Source organism: Nelusetta ayraudi, unplaced genomic scaffold (assembly GCF_046127955.1).
Source record: "Nelusetta ayraudi isolate G7.1 ecotype Tasmania unplaced genomic scaffold, CSIRO-AGI_Nayr_v1 ptg000050l, whole genome shotgun sequence".
Classification (NCBI taxonomy): Eukaryota; Metazoa; Chordata; class Actinopteri; order Tetraodontiformes; family Monacanthidae; genus Nelusetta; species Nelusetta ayraudi.
In genome coordinates, this window is record NW_027466100.1 from 2,059,892 (window position 1) to 2,087,606 (window position 27,715).

The 27,715-nt window shown below is 44.0% G+C and overlaps 2 protein-coding genes across 7 annotated transcripts in view; both read right to left on the minus strand.

The window, feature by feature from the left end:
- Positions 1-1,263: 1,263 nt before the first annotated feature.
- Positions 1,264-10,384, minus strand: LOC142895715 (inter-alpha-trypsin inhibitor heavy chain H3-like). 2 transcript variants are annotated; one of them, XM_076036948.1, is made up of 18 exons: positions 10,281-10,375; positions 9,243-9,403; positions 9,024-9,128; positions 8,082-8,244; positions 7,886-7,996; positions 7,683-7,811; positions 7,461-7,577; positions 7,193-7,361; positions 6,992-7,102; positions 6,689-6,870; positions 6,405-6,584; positions 5,856-5,974; positions 4,839-5,119; positions 2,749-2,823; positions 2,376-2,544; positions 1,893-2,041; positions 1,702-1,786; positions 1,264-1,608 (listed from the first exon to the last, which is right to left on the minus strand). In XM_076036948.1, exons 1-18 carry the CDS (start codon positions 10,350-10,352, stop codon positions 1,494-1,496), a joined length of 2,493 nt encoding a protein of 830 aa, XP_075893063.1. In that variant the 5' UTR covers positions 10,353-10,375; the 3' UTR covers positions 1,264-1,493. The 2 variants fall into 2 exon arrangements, with proteins under 2 accessions (XP_075893063.1, XP_075893065.1); XM_076036950.1 differs by lacking the exon at positions 9,243-9,403 and having other exon boundaries at positions 10,281-10,384.
- A 364-nt stretch (positions 10,385-10,748) lies between these two features.
- wnk2 (WNK lysine deficient protein kinase 2) overlaps positions 10,749-27,715 on the minus strand; it is a 34,835-nt gene continuing 17,868 nt past the window's right edge. For 3 of the 5 annotated variants that reach the window (XM_076036946.1, XM_076036943.1, XM_076036947.1), the window contains 16 exons: positions 27,216-27,265; positions 26,962-27,124; positions 26,763-26,879; positions 26,509-26,679; positions 26,358-26,400; positions 25,355-25,510; positions 24,335-25,212; positions 23,179-23,236; positions 23,014-23,078; positions 21,363-21,961; positions 20,407-20,639; positions 18,957-19,187; positions 18,714-18,812; positions 17,933-17,977; positions 17,532-17,854; positions 10,749-13,697 (listed from right to left, as the gene is read on the minus strand). In XM_076036946.1, the coding sequence (XP_075893061.1) occupies positions 13,401-13,697; positions 17,532-17,854; positions 17,933-17,977; positions 18,714-18,812; positions 18,957-19,187; positions 20,407-20,639; positions 21,363-21,961; positions 23,014-23,078; positions 23,179-23,236; positions 24,335-25,212; positions 25,355-25,510; positions 26,358-26,400; positions 26,509-26,679; positions 26,763-26,879; positions 26,962-27,124; positions 27,216-27,265 (3,528 nt within the window). In that variant the 3' untranslated portion in view covers positions 10,749-13,400. The remainder of the gene's footprint in view (positions 13,698-17,531; positions 17,855-17,932; positions 17,978-18,713; positions 18,813-18,956; positions 19,188-20,406; positions 20,640-21,362; positions 21,962-23,013; positions 23,079-23,178; positions 23,237-24,334; positions 25,213-25,354; positions 25,511-26,357; positions 26,401-26,508; positions 26,680-26,762; positions 26,880-26,961; positions 27,125-27,215; positions 27,266-27,715) is intronic. The other 2 variants (XM_076036944.1, XM_076036945.1) reach the window with 2 other exon arrangements.

The following is a 27,715-nucleotide window of genomic DNA, read 5'->3' on the forward strand; positions in this document are numbered from 1 at the left end:
CCCAGCAGTGTTCTGACACGCTTAGCCGAGGCCAGGGCCAGCTAACAACACTGTGTTAAGGGACACGAGTTTCAAATCCACCAAATCAAGTGGTTCAAAAGGAGGACCCTTAAGTCCCTCCAAAACCGCACCCAGATCCCACAGTGGCACCAGTGGTCTGGAAACTGGGAGAAGCCTGTGTGGTCCCATCATAAAACGGCAAACCAGCGGGTGCCAGCTTGAACATTTGGTGCATTAATGGAGAGAACATCCTCCTCTACGCCTACATCCAGAGAGTCCCCTCTCTGGCGTCAGGCCTGTGCTCTACACTCAAGTGTGTCCATTCTTCTCTACGGCGCTTGGAAGCTGGAGCACCTATGGCCGCTGGAGGAGATCCCTGGCGGGAACATCCCACACGAGGCAGTAGGTGAGGGGAGGTGTCGCACCGTCCCAGACGCCGAAGGCGATCGTAACCGGACACGGAGTCCTGAGAGCTGAAAATATTTTCTATGGCCTCTAGCCGGACCACGCACAGCAACTGCAAGCCACCAGCCAACGTACCGTAAGGCTAAACTAAACACAGTCGTGAATATTATATAACCTGGTCACACACTGAACATTAGCCCTCTGCTTTACACGGAGTGACACAACATATATGTATATATAAATATTAGAGATGCACAACATTATCGGTAGCATAATGGGAAGGCCACAATAATGCCCCTCCCCCCCAAAAAAAAAAAATTAAAAAAAAATGCTAAAACAAAATGCAGTGTCGGTATCGAACCAATATCAAAATTAACCCGATCATTTTCGCCGATAAAATAATAACGTTTTCCCGCCTTCAATGCCTTGGTAACATTGGCAGAGGCCCTCAGCACTGTAGTCTTCTCCCCAGCAGGTGGCAGCAGTGTACTAAAAAAAAAAAAACCCGAGAGCGAAAGCAAGATTTCTGCTGTGGAATTATGTTGAAGTCAGTGAAACGGACGTCAGAATTGCCATTTGTTGACTGTTCAAGTGAAGTATCGCAAGGAGGGAATAAACCATGGTCTGCGGTCTGTTGGGAACTTACTTGACAAGATAAAAACTATTCGGCCGTGACAACCCGAAGGTGAAGCCCTAAAACACGAAAGTAGACGAGTTTATTGCACTCGACGATCAACCATTTTCAGTAGTGGAAGATGCGAGACACCAGGGTTAAATTACTAGGTACTTCGTTACACATACCTGGCAACACATTCTGACTCGGATTCTGATAGTCGAAACACAGCAATCAAAACTCTCAGATTGGCTACTTGTTTATTTTGTGAGGGAAAAGTATTTCACTTCAATTCAGCTTTATTTGTAAGGCGGCATATCATAACAGAGTCAACTCTGTTGTGTTAACTCTGTTTGCTAAGTGCAGTTTAAAAGTATAACCATGCTCAGCCTTTTAAAAAGCAGAAACCTCAAGCAGGCTCTCAAATCAAGGATGACAGGTTAGTTGAAGTCTTGCAGTGATCAATGTTTTCAAATTACAGCTCTGTGACAATAAAATTCTCCAGTCTTCTATGCAGGCCAGAACCGGAAGACACGAGCCAACAGCTCAGAGTCGGCGTGGAGACTATACTGTAGTCAACAGCGTCAGCTCTACAACGAAGGTAAGAAAGACATTTTAAATGTGATTAATGTTCATTACTGTTACAGTGCCCTTATTTTGTTAGAGCCATTGTGGTAGCAAACCTTGTTACATCAGCATACTGGCCATCGATCTCCAGTATGGTTGTGGTGGGAATGATCTGCACCAGCCTGTAAACTTGCTGGAACACTGGGATGAGGACAGAAATGCAGAACAAAAGTAAAACAGACTTAGTATTGATCTGAGTATAAATAATACAAACAAATGCAGATTTTTCCCCCCCTTTCTCACTCACCCAATATTCCTTCAATATTGGGGTCCTGTGACCTCTGTCTTAAAGCTGGCCAAAACATTTTCTTTCCATTTCTCTCATAAATTAAGATGACCAGGCGTGTATCTCCAGCATTAACATCTATTTCCTTGTCTCGGAAAATCACTGTCACACTGGAAGAGAAATCACATTTCAAGTTCTTTCTTTCAGTTAAGCAGGGACATTTTTCACACAGATAACTACTCTGACATGGTGCCCCAGGTGCAAATCCGAGCCAGGTTTTATCAAAGTCCAGCTTATGTAACGTGATGTGTGCCAAAAAGGCAGAGAATGCAGAAGACATAGACATGTCATAGACATGCAACATGAAATGTGTGTGTGTTCAGTCCCTTTATTTATGTGTCACAAATAGATTGAAATATTGAGATTAAATAAAATATGATAATTGCGTCAACTTGGGTATTTTAGGCTGCAAGGACCTTGAATACTATGTCTGTGCCAAGTCACCTTCCAATTGTGATGGTGTCCTGTCCATTGTGGTGTGTTGTAGCCTGGTCCTGTCTCACAGTGACTCCTGTGGTGTCAATCTCAACATGATCCTCAGGCCCAAGGTGAATTTTGATTCTTGAGAAGTATTCACCCGCTCCCGAATCAAGTTCGCCATTCACTGACAGCCCTATAAAGAGATAAACCGACAAATGTGGGACACTTGATTTAATAAAAAAAATATTTCATTCAGTCTACTCTCACTTTGTAACAGACACAAATATCTCAAAGTCAAAAAACACAGTGGCATATGCAGAGTAATAGGGTTTTATTAGGCTAATGTTTGAAGAATTTGAAAGAAAAAAGTATGTGCACAAAGAAGACCTGTACTGACCTCTGCTGGGATGGTGGAGTAGTTTAAGGCGTAAACCCCCAGTCACGTCCAAGCAAAGTGGATCATTCTGACTGTCTGTTTTTAGAAGAATCCTGAAACGGACAGAACCTGCAAAGGGAAACTGAATCACACAGAAACCCAAGCATCTAGAACTGTTTGTTGGTGCATGCCTGAATATCATTCAAAGGTCTGTAATTTCTATTTCTTTGATGTGAAACTTATGAAACAGTAATTTTTAGTTAGATCTGCAAGCTTACATGCATTAAGTTATTTAGTCCTTTAGACAGGAGGACAATTCAAACAGTTTTAAACACTAAACATGCCAAACTGAGTCTTTGTAGTTTCTTTCGCAACACAGCAAATTATTGAAATCATAACACAAACTATAATCTATCCATCCATCCATCCGTTTTCAATACCCACTTCTTCCTGCACTCAGGGTGACAGGGGTCTGCTGGAGCCTATCCCAGCTGTCATAGGGCAAAGGCAGGCTGTCACCATGGACAAGTCGCCAGTTCATCGCAGGGCCACATAGAGACAGACAACCATTTGCACTCACACACATACACCTACGGTCAATTTAGAGTTTCCAATTCCAAATTATAATCAATAAACAAAATTTACCTAAGGCGTTGGCAGTTCAACTGTACAACCTCAGATAGATAGATAGATAGATAGATAGATAGATAGATAGATAGATAGATAGATTAGCTAATGATACATTAACTCGTAAGATAAAGAACATAGTTTGGATATGAAAAATAAGAATGAAGCAGAAGAAACACATCAAAGAAGACTACCTGGAATTCTTGGTAGCCTATATCTGCACAATGTGCTCAATGTCATAAGCTAGAAAAAGGGTGGGTGGAGGGGTGGGCAGTGTTCGGTTTGCATGAAGGTGAATGGCCAGGACAGCAACATTTTGTTTTGTCATGATAAATTTGTTTTTGAAATCAATATTATCTTCATTATGGCTAAAAGAAGAGTTCTGTCATGATTGGAAACCCAATGCAGCAGCTACATACAAAGTGTACATCATACCTGGTTGAGGCATATACATTGCTAGAGTTTCAAATTATGTTTAAATTGCTTCTACATCTTCACATCTGTTTGATCAAATGTTTCTAAAATTTTACTTTTTGAAAGTATTTCGAAACTTTCCTTTTCAAAAAAAAAAAAAAAAACACTGCATGGTTAAAAAACCCAATAGAACAGGGACACCACTCCAGCATCAGTGAACATACTCTTGCTGACTATGAACTCAATACTGGTGTTGTGTGGATTGATATTGTATCGTCATGTCTGTTTTAGGATCTGCTCTCATAATGAAGTATTAACAAGTATTTCAACATAATATACAGTTACTTTGCTATTTGCAGGATAAATCCACTACTTGTTGTGGACTAAGTTACATCTACAGTACTTCTTGCTATAAGGCGGTGCACTACAACTGTGTATATCTTTGGTTTGAGTTGGCATCGGATTGGAATGGAAGTCACATCACAACTGGGTAGCTTTTCGACTTCAGTGCAGCTGATTGCTGAGAATTATCGCTTGTTTTCTTACAAATCCATCTTGAAAAGCTCCACTCTCAATTGTTTTCAGTCAGTCAGACTATGAAAATGCAATAGCTACAGCCAGGTCTTTGTTGTAACAAAACAGGAGCCTTCTGTGAGTTCCTGTGGCATGCATTCAGCAGGGACAACCAAGACAAGAAGAGCAAAGAATGAGCAAAGAACCAAAGAATGGCACTGAAGGCAACTTCTGCCACCCCTTGCACCAAAATGACATTTCAAGCTGTTTCCAAACTTTCTTATGGAGACAATAAGTAACGGAATGAGGGTTTGTCCAGATATTTTTGGCCATGTCGCGTTTGTGAATTTAAAAACAAATCATTTTGTTTGTTAAACAATACATTCCAAAAAATTTCCCAAGACAATTTGTGGTCACAGTTCAGATGAGCAATTCTGATAGGTGCTCACACTATGGATCAACAAGAATCAAATCTGAATCTGTCCGTCAGCTTATGAAGTTAGAGTTTGATGAAAATAAAAACATGTTGTCACATTTAAATAATCTATTTATCATACCTGGATGAGAGACTAAGAACATATTGGATGAAAAGCCAGGAATACAAGGTGGACCAGGTTGACCAGATTCACCATGAGCACCACGAGAACCATGGGAATCATCGTTTTGTTGAACATGATGACTACGTGCACCTTCTTTTGGTTTGTGGTGAACATCTGTGATGTCGCCCGTTGGCTTGGTGACCACCATGGATGTGAATGGGGTCACAAAGTTGTACTTGAGTGACAGCCTCAAAGCCTCTTCCTTGACATTGTCTTTCTCAGGCCCAGACAACTGAAGCCTGTATGACAAAACAGCCTGCTTATAACAACACTTAATACAACATAAGTATGTATGCATGGGACTTTCTCAGCACGCCTCTTGATGAATTGTGCACAATTACCCAAGACATAATACCTAAAACATATTTTGAAATTGCAACAACCAGTTTGAAGGTTGGGAAGCTCGTGAATCAACGTTTCTAAAAAAAATTCCTAGCAGTTCTTTCACCTCATTTTGTTTTTCCACAAGAGTTCTTCAATTGGTGTGGTTCATGTGTGGTGGAATCCAAGTGTCTGGAAGATACATGAACCCAATTTGTTTTGAAAAAGCAAATATACATCATATCCTCAGGTAAAGTATGTATGTATGTTTGTTAACAAGGACATTTTGAGTCAAATTGGACTCTTCCTTTTTTTGGACACTTGGATGACATCACAATAGAAGTATGGAGACATGTTATGGTCTTTTTTATATTGGAGGTGTGGCCATCCCAATGTGTACATACACCAAATATTATTCACTCAATCCATGAAAAGAAATGGTTAAAAATGTTTGGATGAAGTATTTGATGGTGATGATATACGTAGAACTGCTCAGGCAACAGGTTCTTTTCAGTAGGTATCGTTCTATGACTACTTTTTCAAGTTTTCCACATTTAAAAAACATACATTTTCGTTCTCACTTATTATGACTTTGAATGAGTTGGGTTTTAGTATTCCAAAAGAAAGAGATACTGAAGTTGAGATGTTACTCACTCTTTCTCCATGAGCTGTTTCACCGTGAGATAAGCACAGACTCTCTGGATGCGATCAGACTTTGTTTCAGGGGGCTCCAGGGATATATTTGGGTTGTTAAACACCATTCTTGTATTACTCTGTGACAGCCAAACAAAATGTCAAGTGAGTACAGTCACAATAAGGCGTTAAAAAAAAGAAGAAAGAAGAAGAAGAGTTAAAAGTTTAACTGCAGTGTGCTGAGCAAATCACTGAACTTTGGTGAAAGCAAGGTTGTGCTGCCCACTGAGAAAGTCTTCAATTCAGGTTTCACTGAGCTTTAAATGTGAACAATACAATCATGTAAACAGTTTAACACTTCCTGTCCTTCCGTTTCATTTCTTTATCTGTTACCTTTAGTGGTTGGCTTGCTGCGGTGTCTCCCTACTTTCATTTTAAGAATAAGGAAACTGCATGGTAATGGAATACAATAAATGCTACAATGGGATGGAAATGCTCTCTGCTAAAGCTTGGTATGGGGGATGAAATCTGAGTGATACAGCCAAGGGTGCAGCGTTGACCGGGTCTCACCGAAATGGCAACAACTTGGGGAGTGAAGGTTTCAATGTCATTGTTAGTGATCTCTCCGGCCACAACAATCTCAGACCCATTGTAATATTGGCTGAAGTTAGTCTGGGTTAGATTTGTCCCACCGACATAAACCATCGTCACGTCTGTCAGCAGTGGGGTGGCCACCTCTTCATAGAAACCCTGCAGGCATACAATGGGAGTGGATGTAACTTCAAGTTTGCTGCTGCTATCAGTGTTTTATTTTTCATTATTGATTTGAAATGATCAACAATGGTTTGAAATACCTGCAGCTGTAAATTGGCATCTGCGTCTTCATAAATCCGCCGCGCTGTGCCATCGTTCTGAAGTGCCATGCTTTCCAGGAACTCAAAGTTGACGTCAAAGCCAAAACCGAGACAATAGAGTGGAAATTTCCCTGCTATGGCCCTTTTCACATTTGATTGTATTTTGTCCAGGTTTATCACCCCTGAAAAGAGACAAGTGGCATACAACTGGGCTAGTATGATACATATCATCACTACCACGATAAATGATGCGCGTTGAGGATATGGATTGTTGTTCATCCAGCTTGTCTGCTTGATAGTAACCGGTGGTTGGCTCTCCATCAGTCAGAAGGATCAGGATGGATGCTGAACCCTCTCTGGGATTTGCGTTCAGCATTCGCGCTCCCTCCAGCACCGCGCTGTTGATGTTGGTGGCTGCAATGGATGAGAGGGCAGTAAATGGGGCAAGTCTGCTTTTTTTGTCCTGTCTGCAAAGAGTCTGGAGAAGTGCCGCAAAGACCTCACCTCCTCTGTCCTTGATATTCTGTGCAAATATTTTGGCGCTGTCCACATTCGCGCTGGTGGCCTGAACAAGTTCTCGCTTCCAGTGAAACAGGTTGCTATCGAAAGAGATCACACCAAAGTAGTCGTCTTCCGCCAAGTCGTTCAAGATGTGGATTAGAGCAATACGGGTCTAGAAGAAATCAAAGACATTGTTTTCTCAACGATCCCAAGATCTTTCATTGTACTATTTGTTGATGTGAGCTTCCATATAGCCATATGAAGAGTGCACCTGTTCTATTTTCCTGCCGTGCATTGAGCCACTTTGATTGATGACAAAGACAACATTTTTTGATAAGCGGACGAGATTAGATGGAGCAAAATGATGAACAAAGTATCCATTGGATATCTGCAGAAGATACAAAAACATTTGTGATACAGGACAGAAACAATTCTGGGAGAATACTAATACACATTAAAACCTAAATTTTCTTCATATTTTGTCTAAACATACCTCGATGTCTCCCAGGCTATTGTTTCTGTTCACATCGTACAAAATAACCAGATCACCGTTCAGACCCTCATCTCCGCAGCTGTCACACATCTTCTGTTGGTCCTCGCTTGGGTAGAAGTACACCCATGCCTGAACAACAGAAACACTTTAGCTTTGAAGATGGTACTGCTAAGGATTATGTAAACCTGCACCGCCAACACTACCTCTTTGTCTGCATCTGTTCTGGTGACAGCATTAGCCAGGGCGTTAGTGTTTAGTCCTCCTTTAATAACCAGGAAGCTGATGCCGGCTTTCTCACTAATGTGCACGTCAACCTGGCATTGAGAACAACATTCAAATAAAAGCCATAGCAAGTTTTGACCACAGAGGTTGGTAATAACTTCATCAGCAAAGACTCACCTTAAAGTCCCTGACAGGCTGCATGGGGCGAGCATGGATTTGCAGCTCATATTTGCCAAGCCTCCTTTTGAGCAGTTCCTCATACGTCAGTTCAAATGTGATTTTTTTGTGAGGAGCTACAGTTACAGATGTTTTGAATTCCTCCAGGGTCCTCCCCACAGAACTGCAGTGGTAATATCACTTTAATTTTATGACGTTGAACATTTTCCGCACAAAGGTTCGAATGAGAGCCCTTTTTGCTGGTTGTGGATATGAGTTGTTTCAAGGAGATAGTAGCTTTTCATGAAAGATTGTTGCATTGCATGATTTCCACAGCAGAATGTGAAATAAGTTATTTAAAAATCAAGCTCAATGGCCCACTGTGTGACATCAAAAATGTAGAAAAACATTTTGGCGAATTCGCTTTTTGACTTAAAATCATCACTCTAGTTCTGATTGTTCAGAGACGCGAGCTGCTCAGACAACCACTGGTATTAGTTTTGTGTTTCTATCTTCTTAATACTGAATATTTATATTATCCACTAGTAAAGAAATGGCCATATTGCATGAAAAAATGTTTGCTTGATTTATGATTTTTATATTGGTAAAAGCTTAACATATTGCCCATAAATACATGAATAAAAGTGTATACTCGCTGTACTATAAAAGTAATTTGGCATTTCTACCCTTAGAACGGTTCTCATAAGAATATACATAGAGCAATAAGGGTCTTGCTCCTAGTTAGCTGCCGTCTTGTGCTGCCATTTCTTCAGGAAGCCCGCCTGACAGTGCCCTAAATACAAAACACGCCGCTGGGCAGGCTTCCTTAAATACTGGGCTTCCTAAAACGTTTTACACATTGGACCTTTAAAGCAGACCACTTAAAAAAAAATATCAAAAAAATAGCATAGAAATTGTCCAGATTGACTGAATGAGATGAATATGTTGACGTAAACAATCTACCTGACAATCCCAGCACTTTCTCCACGGAACACAGCAGCATCGTACTGCTGTTGGGCCTGCTCCTTGGCTTTGACTACACCATCATACTCTTTGCGATTGATAAATCTGAAGAAAACAAAGAAAGAATCTTTGAGCACATTGTCCTAAACAGCGCACGATTGGTCTTAAAAGCACTCCAATGCATTCACGTAAACAATGTGTTTTTCTTGCTTCACGCACATTTTAAATTTGCTTATGAAGGCATTTTTGGGAATCTGGACATGGAATTCGATTTCCTTTGACTCATCCATACGATTCACCACGCGACTTGTGATGACAGTGATGGCATAACGACTGGTCACTTTAGAGTTAATGTGGAAACTGTAGATGTCCCAGTCACCCTGAACAAAAACAATAAGCACATTGGCACAAAAAAGGCTCAGTTGGCTGAGAGACAATCAGCTGAGCAAATAGCAAATTACGGGAACACGGGAGAAAAAAAACGCAATCGGGAGAGATCTCATTGGTCCAGCAGCAGAAACTCCCTCCTTGCCTCTTCTTTTTATTCTTCTTTCAATAAATATAAATATTGAATCAATATTTTGAATGTATATATTCAATATAAATTTGCTCCCAATGGGGCTAGGCAGCACCTTGCATGGCAGCAGCCACCCATTGGTATGTGAATCTGTGTGTGAATGGGTGAATAAGAGGCCTTTGGGGTGCTAGAAAAGCGCTATACTGTAATTGCAGTCCATTCTTCTTTCAATAAGAGCCAGTTCTTCATTGTGATCATTGACTTGAACTCTTTCACATATAACCTCAATGTTTACATACCCTGGACTAATGATTTATATATATATATTTATTTATTTATTTTGCCTGCTACAAAGTTAAATGTTATATGTCTGTAATCTATATACATGTAACTGTCCAACTTTCCTCCTGCTAAGTAGAATAAACGCTCGCATTAAACTTAAGATAAAATTTCCTTTTTGACCTGAATTTCGTAAACGTTTGATCCCTGCCCAATGTGGATTACCGAAGTACGCCAATTAAACACGCACAACAACACAAGTCTATTTCTAAATTGTATGTATCAGTGCAAAATACAGAAACTCTTACAACCAGCACATTGTAATATTTCAATGCATGACAAGTAATAGTTACCCAAAAAAAAGAGAAAGCGGTGCAAAGTTAAAATGTAGCTATTGAACAAAAGGTATTGACTTTAGTACCAGTATCAATGCAGGCAATCATTGCAATGTTTGACCTTACCCTGTTGGGTAGAGTCGTCGCCAAAGCCAGCAGTAGCCCAAAGAGAGTGAATTGCACCAAGGCTTTCCCCATGATGGCTTCCTCCCCATTTACAGCAGCTCGCGCTGCTGTAAATGCTTTTATACCTCCAGCTGACCAGCCCATCATTTGAAAAAAAAAAAAAAAACTAAAAATCTGTTTAAAGGGCAAACTCCTATCTCACAGTCTTCCAAAAAAAAGAAAACAAACATGTAGCCGAGTGCACATGCACCTACACAGACTCAGAAAAAAGGCCTTCAACCCTCAGGTCTAACTATTGACTCATGACCCCATTTGTTCAGGAGGTAAATGGCTTCAGACATCCTGCTTTCAAAAAGGATCAGGATAAGGAAAAAATAAATAAATAAGCAAACTACAAGCCACAAAATACTGTATGTCTTCAAATACAGTTCATTAAAGAGTCGAATAAAAGATTAATATCTTCCGTCATCAAGTATGTACACTTTTTATTCAGAGTATCGGAGTCATGGGGAAAACAGGCGATACAGCAAGCCAAAGCAATCGTACATCAAGCTTTCATTTGCAAGCAGTAAAGATACCGAAGACAGGAGCTACTGAGCAAAGCACAAAGGAAACAGCTGCATAGATGATGGTATAAATCTCATCGAGGGAAAAAAAAAAAGCCATTAAGACTAATATTTAAAATACTCTAATGCTGTGCAAACATGGGAGGATTTCAGAAGTGCACTCCAGTTATAATACACACACACGCACGCACACACACACACACACACACACACACACACACACACACACAAAAAAAACCTTCCTGTCTTAGGAGTCCAACTTCAGGCAGTCAAAACAGTTTTTAGGATCTCTAGAGCTGTGCAGAACTTCAACCCAAAGATAACTGTGGAGTCCAGGCTGAAAGCAGGAATACTGTGGTCTTCGCTGCATCGTTATGATCGTCGTGAGTTTTATTTCACCTGCCTTGCGAGTTAGCTGACTTGCTGTTACAAGAATTTGCTGCCAAATTTTAACCACCAAAACATTTTCAAATTGGATGGGACGAGTTCAAATGGAAAACAAAAAGCAAAGTATTACAAGCTTCACCAGTTTCAGTACGAACTTTAATTGTTGCGAACTGTCAGCTTACAGGCATGTCTTGACCGTCTGTTTTGTTTTTTTTGTCGGCAACAAAAACATATATGCAGTCAGCAGAGCATTATTCAAAGGGAAGTTTGAAAAGAAACCCAGGCGTGAAAGGTGAAGCTCTATTGAAAAGCATGGTGAGTCCCTTTCTAATATCCTTAGTGGTAGGTCCACTCTAGCATTTCCACGAGGACTAACAAGATGATGGCGGCTTTTGCATTAGAATTGAATGCGTGTACCTTTATCCAGGTTTAATTCAAGAAAAGTCTCAATGCAAACGTTCAAACTTGATTAAAAATTGATTTAGAGTTTACGTGATGTATGGACAATTTTCTTTTAAAGCCTGTGAACCTTTAAATATGATTGTACAAACTTTCTATCCAGATGGTTGTTACCCCTTTATGCAGTACAATGTTTTTAAACATTAAACCATGGATGTTTCTATCACTGGTAATGTAGCCCCTTCTCCCAACACCTCATTTGGTCCGGGGACTCCCACCAGCTTCTGACCAAGTATAAATAACACAGCGGAAATAAATGCAGGTGTGACGGCGTGATGGCGACCTCGTGGGCCCGAGCAGCTAGTGAGGTCTGCATCAAATGAACAGAATTTAGAAAACCTTTGCATTGTACAAATAACACGTCGAGCGATTATTCACATTCTGGCTTAACCTCTTGACACAGTCCCATTATTAGCAGTTATCAAACAACAACCAACCACACGGTAATCTCTTAGAAAATAATAAAGGCATAAAGGCAACAATATGTAAAGCTACTGATTGCATTAGTAGAGGTATGGTATGATTAGGATTTTTTTTACTCGTTTTCACCGAGTCCTTCAGCCCTCCTCGTCATAAGGTTATAATGCCGGCTCCTCTTACTCGCCCACGTCAGCCTGTGCACATTCAAAACATCAGTGTATCCATGCAGGTGGTGGTGCAGCGACTGGTAGCGGAGAAATCCCACAGGGAAATGCGGGTGGCAGAGATGTCTTCTTACAATCTGTGATTATTTTCTTTACACACCAGACTTGGAAGGTGCTATTGTGTTGCTGCTAAATCAAATAAGTTGTCCGTTTACAATGATTCATCTGATTCCATCGTCTCAAGGTGAAAGCATGTGGAGAACATCCCGCGTCCGCTTCTAGTCTCAAGGCTTTCCCTCACAAAAAATTGAAACTGCAATTCAAGGCACTCCCACAGGTGTTTTTTTCCCCCACCTGAAGATAAAATTCAAGTTCATTTAGATCTCATATATATTGAGCGCTTGTGCTGGAAGCATTTCATGGATGTAGAATGAGACCTACCCTTGGAGCAGAGTAAAGTGGGCGGTCCTAGTGACCGAGCTTGTCAAGTCTTCACAGTGACAGCATGACGGTAATTCTAATCGGGTGTTGCAGTAAGACATGTATCTACAGAACCACTCTATGGGTCGTCTACTGCTTACTGTACAAACACAGGAGCTATGTACAGACTAACAGCTGTCCATATATATCTATATCTATATCTATATCTATATCTATATCTATATATGTATATACATATATATATAGATATATATATACACACACACACACACACACACACACACTGCAGTTTTTACATACTGTGTCGGCAAATGAGCAACACAAACATGAACTGTTAATATAAACAGCATGGATAAAAAGTCTGTTATGTACATTCAGTGGTTGGTCAGATTCACACTGTAGCTAGTCAGCTACTGGTACATCTTCTTAGCATGACACTGCACTGGAGCCTGATGATCTTCAGTGCTGCATGAGGTACGTTGATGCAAAATTTAAACAAATAACATGAGACTCAGCGGAGACAAGTATGTACATACGGTAGAATCCATGCCAGTTGAATATATACAGTATATGCACATGGTCGGTGAAACACATCCCTTTCTTCTTCTTCTTCTGCTTCTGCTTTGACTACTACTTCTTCCTTTGGTAACAGAACTGGAAGACAAAGTGCTACTCAGATTGAATTAGAGAGTCCTGGCTCTGGGGTCAGCCAGCTGATGTGGTCTGGCTGGAATAAGGGCGTCCTGGTCTGAGGGCAGTGCTGGAGAGGCCGTCACCCTCGAGGGAAAGGAGGAGAGAAACACGGGCCACTGACCAAGGGGGAGGGGTGGGAACAAAGCCCGGGGAGCAGCCGGAGAATGGAAGTGATATGGCGGCGGGGACCCTGCGGAGGGGCTGGTCATCATCGATGACCCGGGGCTGTCATTCCAGAAGAGGGGGAAAGTGCAGGCCTCTGGACCCAGGGCTGCGTATGCTGATACCTGAGGAGATTACGCAATGGGTCAATATTAAACTCAGTAATTATTAATGGCTTAGCAAAAAATTCACATACTGGTAGCATGGTGAAGGCTAATTGCATGGGACGTCCTCAGTGCTGCGTCACAGAACCCACCCTCCTTGGAGAACGAACCTCCAATAAGCTGGACTTGTAAGATTTAACAGTCTAAAATCTCAGAAATCCATCTTGAATAGCTCCTCTCTGAATCGTTTACAATCAGACAATGACTAGAACATTTTTTTTCTGCTTCGGGGTGAAAAATAGAACTAAAATGGAAACAATAGGGCGCCTTGTACTGTTAGCAGCTGATTGGTCCGTGAGCCTTGACGGCACGCGCTCTTTTCCCGGGTGGAATATTTTTTTATATTCCAATGATATACAACACATTCAGTATTGCATGTCAGGTATCAACAGAATGTCTCGAATTTCACAAGTGTCATGTTGCCAAAGCCCTTCAAGGAAAGTTTGGCCTCTAGGTGGATATTTTGTGGACACCAGGGAAATGTCCAAGGAAGACAAGAGCCTGAGCAAAATGAAGAATCATTACCGTTCTAAATACACAGAGGACTCCACGACACATGCGTGGGGATTTACTAATGGAGGATGTATTAACACTTCTGAGTGTCTAAGTGTCATCTTTAGGGCAGTGGGTAGCTCGGCTTAAACTAAGCTGGAATGGAGAAGTAAGGTGACTCCTTCCCTCCACAAGCCTGGGGGCAACCTTGGGCTAGTGCCCCCTCTGGTGGCATTGCAGGGCTAGCAACACAGTATTTGCCTATTTCCGTGGCTACAAATACAAGAACGCGCAACGGGCCTCTAGAAGGCCCACAAACACCTCCCACCAGGGGACAAAGTGGCAGGCTTAATGACGGGTCTCCCCCAAACCCGCTAGGGAGGGGCCCCCCTAATCTCCCTATCTATCCCAGCCATACTTCACTTCTCCCCGCGGAATTTACCCGCCTCAACACCTCCATCGCTGGCCTTCAAGAGCTCAGATGGACGGGCAGTGGAGAGACGGTCATCGGGCAATACAAACTTTTGTGGAGCGGCCGTGACACCGTGACACCCATCGCACCCAAGGCATTGCACTGGTTTTCCACCGCCTCCTCCATTGATTCATTGAAGCCAATGGGGCCACGGCTCCTATATGTCCACCTGAGGCACACTCAGGGCCACATCTCCATCTTCATGTGCTGTGCCCCAACTGAAGTGTGTCCAAGCACGCCTTCTATAACTACCTGAATGGCAAACTCAGATGCATTTCAAGGCATGACATCATTATCATGCTTGGAGACATGCATGCCACCATCGGCCAAAATCACCACGGGCTTGAGCACAGCGTGGGCCCCCACCCTGCTTCCATGGAGACAAACAACAATGGAGAGCACATGCTCGAGCTCTGCGCAGCCCACAATCTGAAGTGCTTGGGCCCTTGGTTCCAACACCAGCAGCTCCACCGCACCACTTGGTACAGCAACCCCGGTCGCACTTTCAACACCATCACATTCTAATCACATTCTGATCAGTGGATACTGGCAGTTCGCTACCAACTGCCGAGTCTACTGCATCGCTGAACTGGGCTCCACCTCAACCTTCGCCACCACGCCCACCCAGGTACTACCTCCACCCACCCTCCAGACACTCATAAATTGGGCGACCCTGCTCAAGTGCACTCATTGAAGTATCAAACCGCTTTGCTGCCCTCAGCACCCCCAAGTCGATCGAGGAGAGCTGGACTCACATCACCTCGACTCTTACACCCGCGGCTTTAGCTGTACTTGGACCACGCTACACCAGAAAGCAGCCGTGGATCTCTGAAGCTTACTTCAACCTGGTGGACAAGTGCAGGAGAGCCAGGGTACAGGGAAACACAGAGAACTACCGCCTACTGTCCAGGCAAAGAAGATGCTACCTCCGACATGACCGTGCTGCATGGCTATACCATCTCGCTGAAGCTGTGGACAAGGGCTTTCGAGCAGGGAACTCTAGGGCAGCCTATAAGTCCATCAAAGTCCTTTGACAGGACAACATTCACCATCAGTCGTCCCCCCTGCTCGCTGAAGATGGTTCTGTCCTAACTGAAACCTCTGCCAAACTCCAGCACTGGCGGCAGCACTATGCGCACTCTGCAAGCCTCCACCACCGCTCTCGGACAACCTCCAACATTTCGCCAATAACAGAACCCCTGACGTCTCCACCTGTCTGGACCCACCCTCCATCACTTAGATTGAAGATGCCATCAAGAAGCTCCCCGCGAGCAAAGCACCTGGCCCAGATGGCATAACAGGCGATATGCTGAAAGAAGCTGCAGACGCTGGTGCCCCCCCCTCCCAATTACAGCAGCTTTGCCATTTGGAACAACAAGCGGGTGCCCACTGAGTGGAAAGAGGGTGTGATCCTTTCATGCTACAAGAACAAGGGTGACCAACGTAACACCGCCAGCTATCGCCCCATCACAATGCTATCTGTACCCTCAAAGTTCGTCACAGCCATTATCCTCAAGCGCATCCAGCCTCTCCTCTTAGCCAAGCGCCGCCCTCAGCCGGCAGGCTTCACAACAAGTCGTTCCACCAGCGACTGCATCCTTGCCCTTAGAGGTCTTGCCCAACAGCGGAGGGAGTTCCGCCAAACTCTGTATGTAGCCTAAGCCGATCTTAAAGCCGTCTTTGATTCTCTTGACAGAAATGCCCTCTGACTCCTCTAGGGAATCGGCATGGAGGATGTTAACATATGTATTAATATCCTCCAGGACTTGTTCATCGACGCCACTTGCAAGGTTCGTACCAAGGGAGGCCTCTCGGACCCATCGCAACCACATCGGGAATGCCAGTTTGCCAAGGCTGCGTCACTGTTGATTTCTGGATGAATCGAGCAGTGGAGGGATGTCCAAACCTTGGCACAGATTACCATGACACATTCCAAGATCTGGATTATGCTGACAACGTTGTCCTCCTTAGCTCAATCTTGGACACTCTGGTTGACACTCTTGGCATTCTTGGTGAAGAAGCTTCACCACTAGGACTCATCATTAGCTGGACAAAAACTAAAATTCAATGTCTGTCCAACTTTCTGCCTCAATTGCCGCAGAATGTCAACATCGGACCGGAAGAGGTTGAAGTTGTTAGAGACATCATTTACCTGGGCTCCAAAATCTACAGTGACTGCACATCAGAGCCAGAAATCAACCGCTTCTCCAAGCAGCCCGGTCCACATTTGGCCAGCTTGCAAAAGTATGGCGCGGTGGCAAAATCTGTACCACCTTTAAACTATTTTTAACACGTGTCCTTCAAGTCCTTCCATACAGTATTTCTTGTTCTGACAGCTTTTTACTTTTACTCCCTACATTTGTGCACACATTTCTGTCTTTTCTACTTCTTACATTGGAAAAAAAGCTTGTTGCTGCTTGAAGTGGAGCTATTTGAACTTTTCTGTGTGTATTAAATATAAAAGTGGAACATGTCTTAGAGGGAGATTATTTTAGAGTACCTCAGTTTTGGGGTCACTCTGGTCAGTTCAGTCCAGATTATTATGTCACAAGTTTATCATTTTTGCCAAATTGTCAATGAATGTATTGTTTTATTAATGGCAAAAAATAATTTGTTTTACATTTTACTCAATTACATTTCAGAACCTCTACTTTCTTACTGTTACTTGACTAAACCCTGCATTTTACTTAGTATTTTTTTAGAGCACAGTAAAGAATGTGAATACTTAACCTGCCTCTCGTTGAATGTTATTTTCTTTTTTAGATGAAATCTTTGTGTACTTTTGTTTTTATAAACAACACAATGAATGGCACGGCTGGCCGGAGACTCACATCTAAAGCACCTGCCTGGAGTCCATGTTTACGAGGGATAACCTGATCCCAGAGCTGCTGTCTGCTGATGCTGAGGGAGTTGCTGCGGGACCCTTGGGTGACAATGAGGACTTCCTGGGCCCAGTCATCCATTAGCTGCTGCAGGTCCTCAGGCAAGCTGCTCTCCTGAACACTCATGGACGTGGCCGTGTATGAGCCTATTTTGTTGTTGCTGTTGTTAGCCTGAGCTTGTGCGAGTCCTATTACTGGCTGATGAGAGGGGGTTGTGGACCCAGTGGGTGGCTGCTGTGACTGAGTGTAAGTCCCTGGACCAGCTCCAGACCCTGCGAAGACACACAAACATGCTGTGACGCCACCTTTGCTTAGTTGGCAAAGAATTCTTTGGAGACAAAGTTACGTACTGGCTCCACGCTCTTTGCCCAGACACAGCCTCTTCAGCGTTGACCCTTTGTGACAAGGGGGGGAGAAAAAAAGGCACTCAATGCAGAGAATTGTTTTCTCAGTAGAGATTAATGGCGATGCTGAGTGAGGAGATGCAGAGCAAAACAAAGCTGCAGCACAACAAAAGTGAACAAAGCGATCAGTCCCCTGAAATGAGACACTAAACATACAAAGTCATGCTCCGCCTTGACAGAGAAACAGGACAGAAGTAACCAGAGACAGAGAGAGAGAGAAGATGAGATATGATGTTTCATGACAGAAGGTGCGTTTGACAGCCTTGTGCCTACTGATGCATGGCAAATCAGACAAACTTGTCTATGAGCGTTATTTTTGTCTATTGCTGAACAAATAGCACAAGATTGTCAGAAGACTCGGTTAATCTGTAATGTATACAGTGTATATTAACATTCCACTTAACTGTGTTTATCCAAACCTAAAAGCTCCAATAAACAGGATAAACACATTAAAACATATGAGAGTGTTGGACTTTACTGGGCGATTTTAATGGAACTATTCAACTGGTGCGAATAAGCAATCAAGTGCCATTAAAAATAAATACATTAATAAGAAAATGCAAGACCATGGCCAGAGGTCTGGGTGAGGCAAAAATAAAGAAAGGACAACCCAGCAGTGCTGCAGAACAAGTGGACACAACTAAAGATGCCAAGCCACTAAAGGTGAACAAATAAAAAATAGGGGGAAAAACGAGTGAAGCTATGCCAGAAGAGAGGAGATACAAACAGATAGACAAAGACACAGGCCCACTGAGAAATCTAGCTCTCGGCTTGCTACTCGATTTATAGGTCACTCTCTCAGACGTCTGAGGGTAATTTGACCAGCCTGCAAAAAGTAACATATAAAAAAAAAGGAAAGAAGACACAATGTCAGAAAAATGAAACACCAGTAAATAACACCAAATAAAATGGTGTTTAATATTCAGGTGAGAGCACAGTGTTACAGTCCGTCAGTCAGCTGCGTGTTCACCTGGTCCAGGTTGGCCGTGAGCGCCGCCGACGTCCCCGCGCAGTCCTGCGTAAATGTCATCGGAAGACAAGGAGCCCTTGAGGGAGCAGGGCTGCTGGGTCTGCACGGGGCCGGAGGTGGAGCTGGGGATGTGGCTGGTGCACGAGCGCGCCCTGCTGTGGGTGGGGAACGGCGCCCTGGCGGGAGAGCCGTTCAGACTCACCGTCGGCTCACCGGTGCCCGTCGCCGCACCTGCGCACAAGCAACACGTTGTGTACTGTAATGTAATGAGCAGACTGGTATTACTCAGTGGCGGCCTGTGCATTTCCCACCTAGGCCATTAGTGGCGTCATATTTAGTCTACCTTAAATGAATACACTACATATTACCCACAATATGACACCACGGTTTGAGAATCCATAGAGAATCACACTTACGCATTACATCACCTTCATATAAGTGACCCTGTCGAGCAAAACTTAATTATAATTGGTCTATTGCCCAGTGTGCAAGGACCTTAAGAAGGCCATGGATAATGTCAAAACTCAGAAAAAAGGCGATGTTGAGAGATTTCTCAAGTCCACCAAAACTGCTCTCTGAGTTCCTACTCTTGTCCAAACTTGTTCAATAAATGGCACATTGTCACCGATTCGTATGAGAGACCAATAAGACGATAACGAAATAAACTATTGAACGATTAAGTTACTAAACCTTTGAACATGTTGGCGCAGCTGCTGCACCAATGCGCCACGTTATTTACATTTTTCATGTGCAGATGATTCGGCATCTTCTCCTTCAGCCGTCGTGGCTTCGCTGTGGTGGACACTTGATCTCCAGGTTGAATTAAGTCTGTCAGGTTTGTCAGGTTCTTATCCAATCAGAGGACATGTACCTTTAAAGTTCAGCATAAGGCTAGCTAGCTGGCCTTGGCATCGCAGACTCGAGATCTGATTGGCTATCGCAACTAACTAAGGTCCCTTCACTTACAGCGGACAGGAGCCTGCTATGTCGGTTCTGCTGGCCGAAGGCAGATTTCATGGCACCCGGCAACACAAGCTAGCTGAAATCTGATTGGATAAGAACTCTACCGTAAAATACAACAATGTAAGTGACGCATCCAAGGGGATATTATACAACGTGAACAGAACAGGCTATGGAGAATAACTTTATTATCATATTTACAGGAAATTGTACTTTTTCTAAGTATGGTTAGGGCAGCAGAGGAGGCCTAGCTGGCCCTGACGGCCCGCCACTGGTAATGCCAGTATTATTATTACTACTACTATTGTTTTTGGTTGCATTTAAAAGAGAAATGTTGTGTTCGATATATCCGGTTCGGGTTGTTTGCTGAGGGAGCTTCAGTCAAAGCAATGAGACCTTTATGCCGACTCCTTCTTAGAATACAAGAACAAGAACACAACACTCGCGAGGGTCAGCAGTGGCAGAATTTACACCGAAAAAACATACTCACTGGACCTGCTGGAGTCGCTGCTCTTGGCCGTCACATTTCTAAACTGTTGGACCAGGGGGCTGAGGAGTTTGCCGGGCTTTAGCCGGTGCCGGCCCGACCTCTTCCTCCGGCCCGTGTGCGGCACAGTGTGCGACAGACCCACATCCAGAGGAAGGGCTTTGCCCAGGCGACGGTACAGCAGCTCCACCTCCCCCCGCTGGTGAGCCTGCAGCTCAGAGATCTCCCTCAGATGCCTGTGGGACGATTAAGAATGTGACAAAAATGATGAGAACATTTCTAAACTCACCCAAAAAAGCAGAAGTTTATAATGCATTGACTGATTGGCGGAATGCCAGCCTAAGAGCTTGCAATATTCTATGTATGTATTTGTTTAATTATTTATTCATTAATTCTTTGGGTTGCTATATCTTGGTGTTCTACTTTCTGTTCTTATTATTAATTCATAAAATCTCGCTATGTGTTCGCTGTGATGTTTCGGCAGCATCTTAAAGGGCTGACAAATATAAGCGTCAAAGCTTTGACCTGCTCTCTCTGAACATTGTGTGGCTCTCTGTGTATCTGTTTGTACATGTGCACATGTTATTGAATAAACTCAAGTAAAACTAAACCTTCCATGTTATACTCATTTTCAGGTCTGTTTATACAATCCTGGAATCAGTAGGAGTAGCCTTGCATGATTCATTATTGGAAAAACTCCGTCGGCATATTTAGCTCTGTGATCGCAGCCTGCTGAAACTGAAGCCTCGTCGGACCGTCCACTTTTTTTGCTTTGTTTTAGGAGAGCAACGCAGCAGCAAAAATAGTGAGGCTGGGCGAGGTATCGCTGACAAGGTGGCGCTTTCACTGAAATGTTAGTGCTCTTGGTTTCAGAGGATGGACTCATATCATGGACAGAAAGACCTTTTATCTTTTCACACAAACTGGACCCATCAAGCCGACCCGCTGGCAGCTCTTACTTCTCCCGGAGCCTCTGCAGTTCTCTCTTCATGTCCGAGTCTTCCACCTCCGAGTCGTTGTCGCTGCTACCGTAGGCCGAGCCGTGCACGCCGCCGTGCCGGCCGGGGGAGTCGGAGCTCTGCAGACTGCCGCTGCGGCCCGAGCGGCGCAGGAAGGCCACCGCCCTCTTCATCAGGTCGCTGCCCCGCCGCTCCGAGCGCGTGCGCTGCGACGGCGTGGCCGGCGCCGGCTTGACGGGGCTGCTCTCGGCCCCAGAGTCCGAGGAGAGGAAGCGGGCGCAGGCGTGCACGGAGATGTCGGCGGCGGGGGCGGAGGGCGACGTCAGGGCGTGGGACAGCGAGCCCCGCTTGGCCGTGGAGGGGGGCGTGTCCAGGTAGAAGTCGGGCGGGGCCGAGTAGCGGCTGCAGCGCGTCCTCTGCGTGATGTCGTCCTCGGTGCTCACCACGGAGAAGCGGCCGATGGTGGTGGAGGCGGCCATGACCTCGGCCTGCACGTGCTCGGCGCTGTAGCCAGCAGGGAGCGCCGGAGAGGCGGCCCTGCTCCAGCTCCTCGGCTTTACGTCTCGTCTGTTGGCCACTTCGGGGGGAACTGAAATGATCTGCCGAATGTGAGAGAGAGAGAGAGAAAAAAAATCATATGGACGTGGTGGGAGGGAAATACTCTTAACTTAAGGTCCTTAGCGACGCAAAAACGCAAATTTCTTCGCCAGCAAATATTTTCTGTACACACCAAGCACGACGCGAATATGCGTCTAAAATTCGTTAAGCAAATGAAGTTTGGGGCTCCTTCTGTCGCGCCGAAGAAGAGATAATAGAGTCGACTAAATCCTCAAGTGATGATGTCCTGGTGATGGTTGGATTAAAAAAGAAAAAGAAAAAGAACAGAAGTCTTTGGGTGCACCCAATATTGCTCTAAATTAAATGAATGACTTTCGTATGCCGAGTATCTCCGTTTGTAGTGGACATGTGTATTCTGCTTATTATATTGCTAAAAAAAAATTATCATTATTATTATTAGTATTATTATTATTATTATTATTATTATTATTAGCTTTTCCTGTCTTGAGAGGGCTTGTTGTGTGCGTCAGGTGGATATATAGGTCAAGTGACGATGCGGCGGCGCAGGTGGAAGATACTAAATGTTTTTTTGACCATGTTATTGAAGTTCCTGTTGCCATAAAAGATTTTTTCGTTTTCCTTTGGATGCGCTTATCATTTGGACAGCTTTTCGGAACAGATTTAAACGGAGGAATAAAAGTATGGCCACCGAGATGTTTTGTTTTTTCGTGCGTAAAACGAACCACCGCCCTCGACACCACGGCTCTTCCTTTACATAAGAGGAGATGGGTGAGTTCAACACGACCATCCAGGGGCTCAAATTTGACCCAGTGGAATTTTCGCCAGTACTTTAGGATGTCCGTCGGACAATTTTGAGGGCTGCTCCATCCATTGGCCCCACGGTTGCAGTGGGAGAGAACATTACTGAAGTTCTGACGTGACGTCATCGACCATCCAACATCATTTTGATTGGTCAGAAGTCCAGCGTTTACCTTTTCGCCTCCGCAAAATTTGACACAAGCGCGAAAAAAATAACGGCTGCTTTTTCGCTCCAGGTGTGTAAGGACCTTTAGACTGTTTTTTTTCCACCAACCTTAAATCTGCCTCTAGTTCCGGAGCAGGAGGCAGAGTGAGGTACGTTCCTCCTGGACAGGGAAGCTGCAAAGATTTCCAGGAGAATCAGCACCGCAGTGTGAGCTCATCAAACAGACAGTAGCACGAGGATCAATTAAGATTGATTGAGGTCTGATATACATACCACACACAGCTGAGTCACTCAGCGTGCTCAGACTGTCCATTCTCTCTGGAATCTGAGGCTAACGGAAGCGGCAGGATGAGACAAGACCAACAGAGGAAACACGCAAAACAGATTAGTCACTGTCCAAACAAGCAACTGTTGAAGGTTTGATAATAAATGCACATTTTTTTGAGCTTCATTTTTTTCATTCAGGGCTCCAATGAACAAGTTGCACCATGAACTATCCTACAAACTCTACAGATCTCTATTGATGATGTCCCAGAGCGCTGATTTACAGAGCTGCGTGTTTTAGTGCACACTTTCCGAGAGCTAGCGCAAGCTAAAGATGGACTTTTGTCATTTGTGTGGAATTCATCATCAGACATGACTCAACGTTTCACGAGAAAAGTAAATCACGCTTATTTTAGGATGTTTAGATGTTGATAAGGAATGACCAATAATGTCTCAGTGTGAAATCTTCTAGTGGTGCATCTGATGGAGGATATCTGATTCCTTTGTTGATTAATAGATACTGAATTGGATCTATATTTCTCATATTTCTATTGCTTAAAATGTCCAAATTGTCCTCTCCACTTTTTTCCAGGATTCTTACATTATAAAAAGGTGATATTAGGATTTTTTTTTGTGAAGGTTCTGGCTGAGACTCATTTTCCCCCTGCAGATTTCAGCAGAGAGAATCATATGCTGAGAGAAAACCTTGTCTCATTTTCTCCACTTTGTGCCAGACAATTCCACATCGGCGCTTCGCCTCTCGGTTAATCCAAGTAAGTGGCTCTAAATATTTTCTTTTCATCACTGATCTAAACGCTGTCCTTCTGCCTTTGCCAAGTACAAAATACAAGTAAACACTCTTTTATTATTATATTATTATTATTATTATTATCATTATTATTATTATTATGACTATTCATATCCTCAAACACACATAAAAAAAAATGGCTAATCTTCACTGCCTTCTCTCATATTGGATTATATAATTAGTAAAAATATTGCATTGAATTGTTTGTTTTTCTACATTTTAACTGGTTTGGAAAAGTAAATTCTTGATCAATCAATCACAACCGCTGTTTCAACGGACGAATGCATTTTCCGACTGAAACAAATACACTTTCATGAGAGCTTTCACATCATTCAAAGCTCCTGGCGGTTCACTCACCAGCTGCTCTCCTCCTCTGTAGCGGCCATCACCCATTGGCCCAGGTGTGCTGTTGCCGGAGCCACCGGTGGCGCTGTCTGGACCCGGTGGAGACTGGATGTACTCTGTGCCTGAACCTGGGGTCTCCGCCGCACTGCCTGATGGGTACATGGGAGCGTACTCCTGGTAGAGCAGGTTCCTCAGTTTCTCATCCAGTGTTTTGATGGTGCTGTCCACGAAGCCTCCGCGGCCCAGCCGCCCTTCGCCGTCGGACTCGTTGGGCCCTGCGCCGTGCTGCGAGGGCGCCGGGCTCTGGGGGAGCGAGGGCACTTTGTTCCCGCCCACACTGGAGAACGGCTGGTGGAGCACGACGGGCTGCTGCGGGCGCTCGCTCCTGGAAGCGGCGGAAGAATACGAGACGGCCAGCGGCTCCTTGGCTGAGGCCAGGTCCTGGAGTGGGAGAGGCGTGAGCGGAGGCCCTCCCTGGAGGCCGCTCACGTCCAGAGACAGGGGCATGACCAGGGGGCAGCAAGGCACCTCGTCGGCCATCGAGACCGGGCAGGTCACTCCTGACATCTGCTGAGCTGCTTGGATCGGGGAGACGGATCCCAGCGGGGATCCCTGTGACTCATCCACTGGCAGGGACGCATGCGGGGACGAGGGTGGCAGAATCTGAGCTCTGAGCGGCTGGGCCTGGTGAACGGCGGGCTGCGCCAAGGTGCCGATCAGCTCCGCTGATGGCACGGACTGAAGAGCAGGGGGCGCGGACACTGGGGGAGAGAGAGTAGCGAAGAGGAGGGGGTCCGTGTTGGACATGATTGGAGGGCTGCAGAAGCCATAGACATCGTAGGTGAAGCCTCCACTGCCACCAGACATCGTGGAAGAGGAGCCCTCTTCTCCTGCAGCAGAGAAAACAGCAATAGTGAACGCCTTACAACAGTTTTGGGTGTATTTCATTTTGGCGACCACAGGAGGGCGCTGTTGTTCAGCTTAAAGTGTCAGATTTTGCGCGGAAGATTGTCTCCGGGTGAGCAAAGTCACCTCTGCCAGGCCGTGTGATGCTGCTTTCTGCAGGCTGGGTAGCAGCTGAGCTACAGGGGGACAGCATAGTGGTGGCATCGGAGGGAGTCTCCTGGCTGGATGTGGGCGTCTCCTCAACAGGGCAGATTATGAACCACCTCTTGCCCGTGTGAAGGACTGCAACGCAAACGTCAGATCATTAATCCGAGTGGATGTTTTTTTTTTTTTTTTTTTTTTAAATGTTCTAGCAACAACTGAAACAGTCAAAAATCCATATGTATGATATCAAAACTGAGTGTTTCTTAAGGCTTCCAAACGGAGTGAAAAATAACAATGAATGAATGAAACGAGTGAATAATAGAATTTTTACGCCATTTTGCAGACTGTGAAGGTGTGGCAGATCTCATTCATAGCAATGGTGACAACAGTGGAGCAAGTGCAGCACTTTGGATAAACATCTGAAATTGGTAACTAGTCACGGTTCAAGGTAGTCAGTCCAACATATGACATATCCAATATATGCGACATAGATATAGAGCATTGAAATTTCGTTACTCAGCGGCCCACGGTTTAAGGATAGCATGCAGGTACAAAAGAGTAAAAAAAAAAAAAACTTACAAAAAGAAGAATGAAATGAAAGAAAGAAGAAGTATGAAAGGGGTTGGGTTGTGATGTCAATACAGTTTAATCAGAACTCGATTGCATTTTTTTTTTTTTTTTAAATAAAAAGCAACAAACAATGAGACTTAAGACTTTTCTCATTGGACAGTTTTAACTTTTACGTTTACGCCAAACTGGCGTTGGCAAGAGCTCAGTTAAACAGTGGTGCACAGTGACTCACCAAGGGCCAGTAATACGTGCCTGATGTCACTGCTTTCACCAATAGGAAGCCTCTGGTTGTAATAGTTGTAACTTATGGTAATGTGAAATGAATGAAACACGCTGGCCTTCCAGTTCATTACAGCCAGGCAATATGTACTGTATGTATGTATGCATTCAAATGCAGACTTTTTTTTTTTTTTACCATTCTGCTGATACACATGCTGAGGAGCTCCACACTGATGACTCTGCAATGGGATTAGAGAGGGTTCAATAGATAAGTGGCTACTGTAAATATTAATCTATAATTATATCCATTTTTTTTTTGTTGCATCATGTACATTATTCCTCCTCACCTCTCCAACCTGCCCTTCAGGAACTTGGCCCTCCTGGGCACTACAAGTTAAGGCGGAGCTCCTTTCTCCTTCCATGTCTTCATTCAGCATGTCCTCTGCTTTATCCACAATGTCCTTCAGCTGGTCAATGAAGATCTCCTTCTCTAACGGCAGTATAAAGCCATTCTCCACCTGCACCACAGAAAGACTTTAAACCCACTTCTGACTTGGTCAAAACAGAGAAACAAGGCCACTCGCTTAAAATTGGCACTCACCATATATGTGGCAATTTCCTCCGGAGCGTCTCCATCCAGGTCGAATTTAAAAGTCACCATTTTGTGGTTGTGGGTCTCCAGCTGGCACTCAACCATTTTATCTCCAGTGTTACACACCTGTGTGCGCATTGGGACATACTTGTATTAAACGCATTGGGATTTCACACAAAAAAAAAACTCTGTTCCAAACGGGACGTACATTGAGCATGCTCAGTTTGGGCTTGCTGGTCTTCTCTTGTCGGGAACGCGTGCGCGCAGACTTGCGATGGTGCTTCCGGGGTTTTCCATCGGCCTTCCCTCCGCTCGCCAGGCTTTCATAGCCGTCGCTTGTTTCCTTACCAGATGCCACATCTGAAGTAAGACTGCAGGAGAAGTTGCGACAATGAATCGTCACTTGATCGGTGGGACAAGGGCAATAAAGAGAAACAGTAGAGGACCCTGAAACAGACCCACCTGTCGTGGGCGTAGCTCTGTAAAGAGACTGGTTTGTCTGGAGGAACATCCTGGAAACAATCAAGTAGGAGAAAATAGAATCTGACATGACATAAAACTTACTCTCAATAAGGTTGAAATAGAAATAACTTAGTAATAACTTAAAATAATAACTTAAATAATAGAAATAGAAGAAACTAGGTTTTGGAGTGTTATTACAGATGGCAGGCTGCGTTGGAAGCCACATATAGAACATGTCAGAAAGAAATTATCCAAATCTATTTCGATTTTACAGAAAACAAAGCATACACTTGATAAAAACTGCCTACATATACTGTATTTTCCCCTTCTGATGCCTTATATGACCTACTGGGGAGACACCTTCAAACCAAACTTAGATTCATTAATAAAACTCCATAAAAGAGCTATCAGAATTAACAAGCAAAGTTGGTTTTCATGAAACAACTACTTGTCATCTGTTTAGATTTTAAGACATTTTATATTTAAAAACATTTGAAATT

Excerpts from the sequence above, each read along its gene's own strand:
- LOC142895715 (XM_076036948.1), bottom strand. The coding sequence starts at position 10,352 with ATGGGGAAAGCCTTGGTGCAATTCACTCTCTTTGGGCTACTGCTGGCT. Across the intron at positions 8,245-9,023 it reads GAAAGTGCTGGGATTGTCAG|TTCTGTGGGGAGGACCCTGG; the intron begins GTAGATTGTTTA and ends TTACCACTGCAG. Across the intron at positions 2,042-2,375 it reads GACACCATCACAATTGGAAG|TGTGACAGTGATTTTCCGAG; the intron begins GTGACTTGGCAC and ends TTTCTCTTCCAG.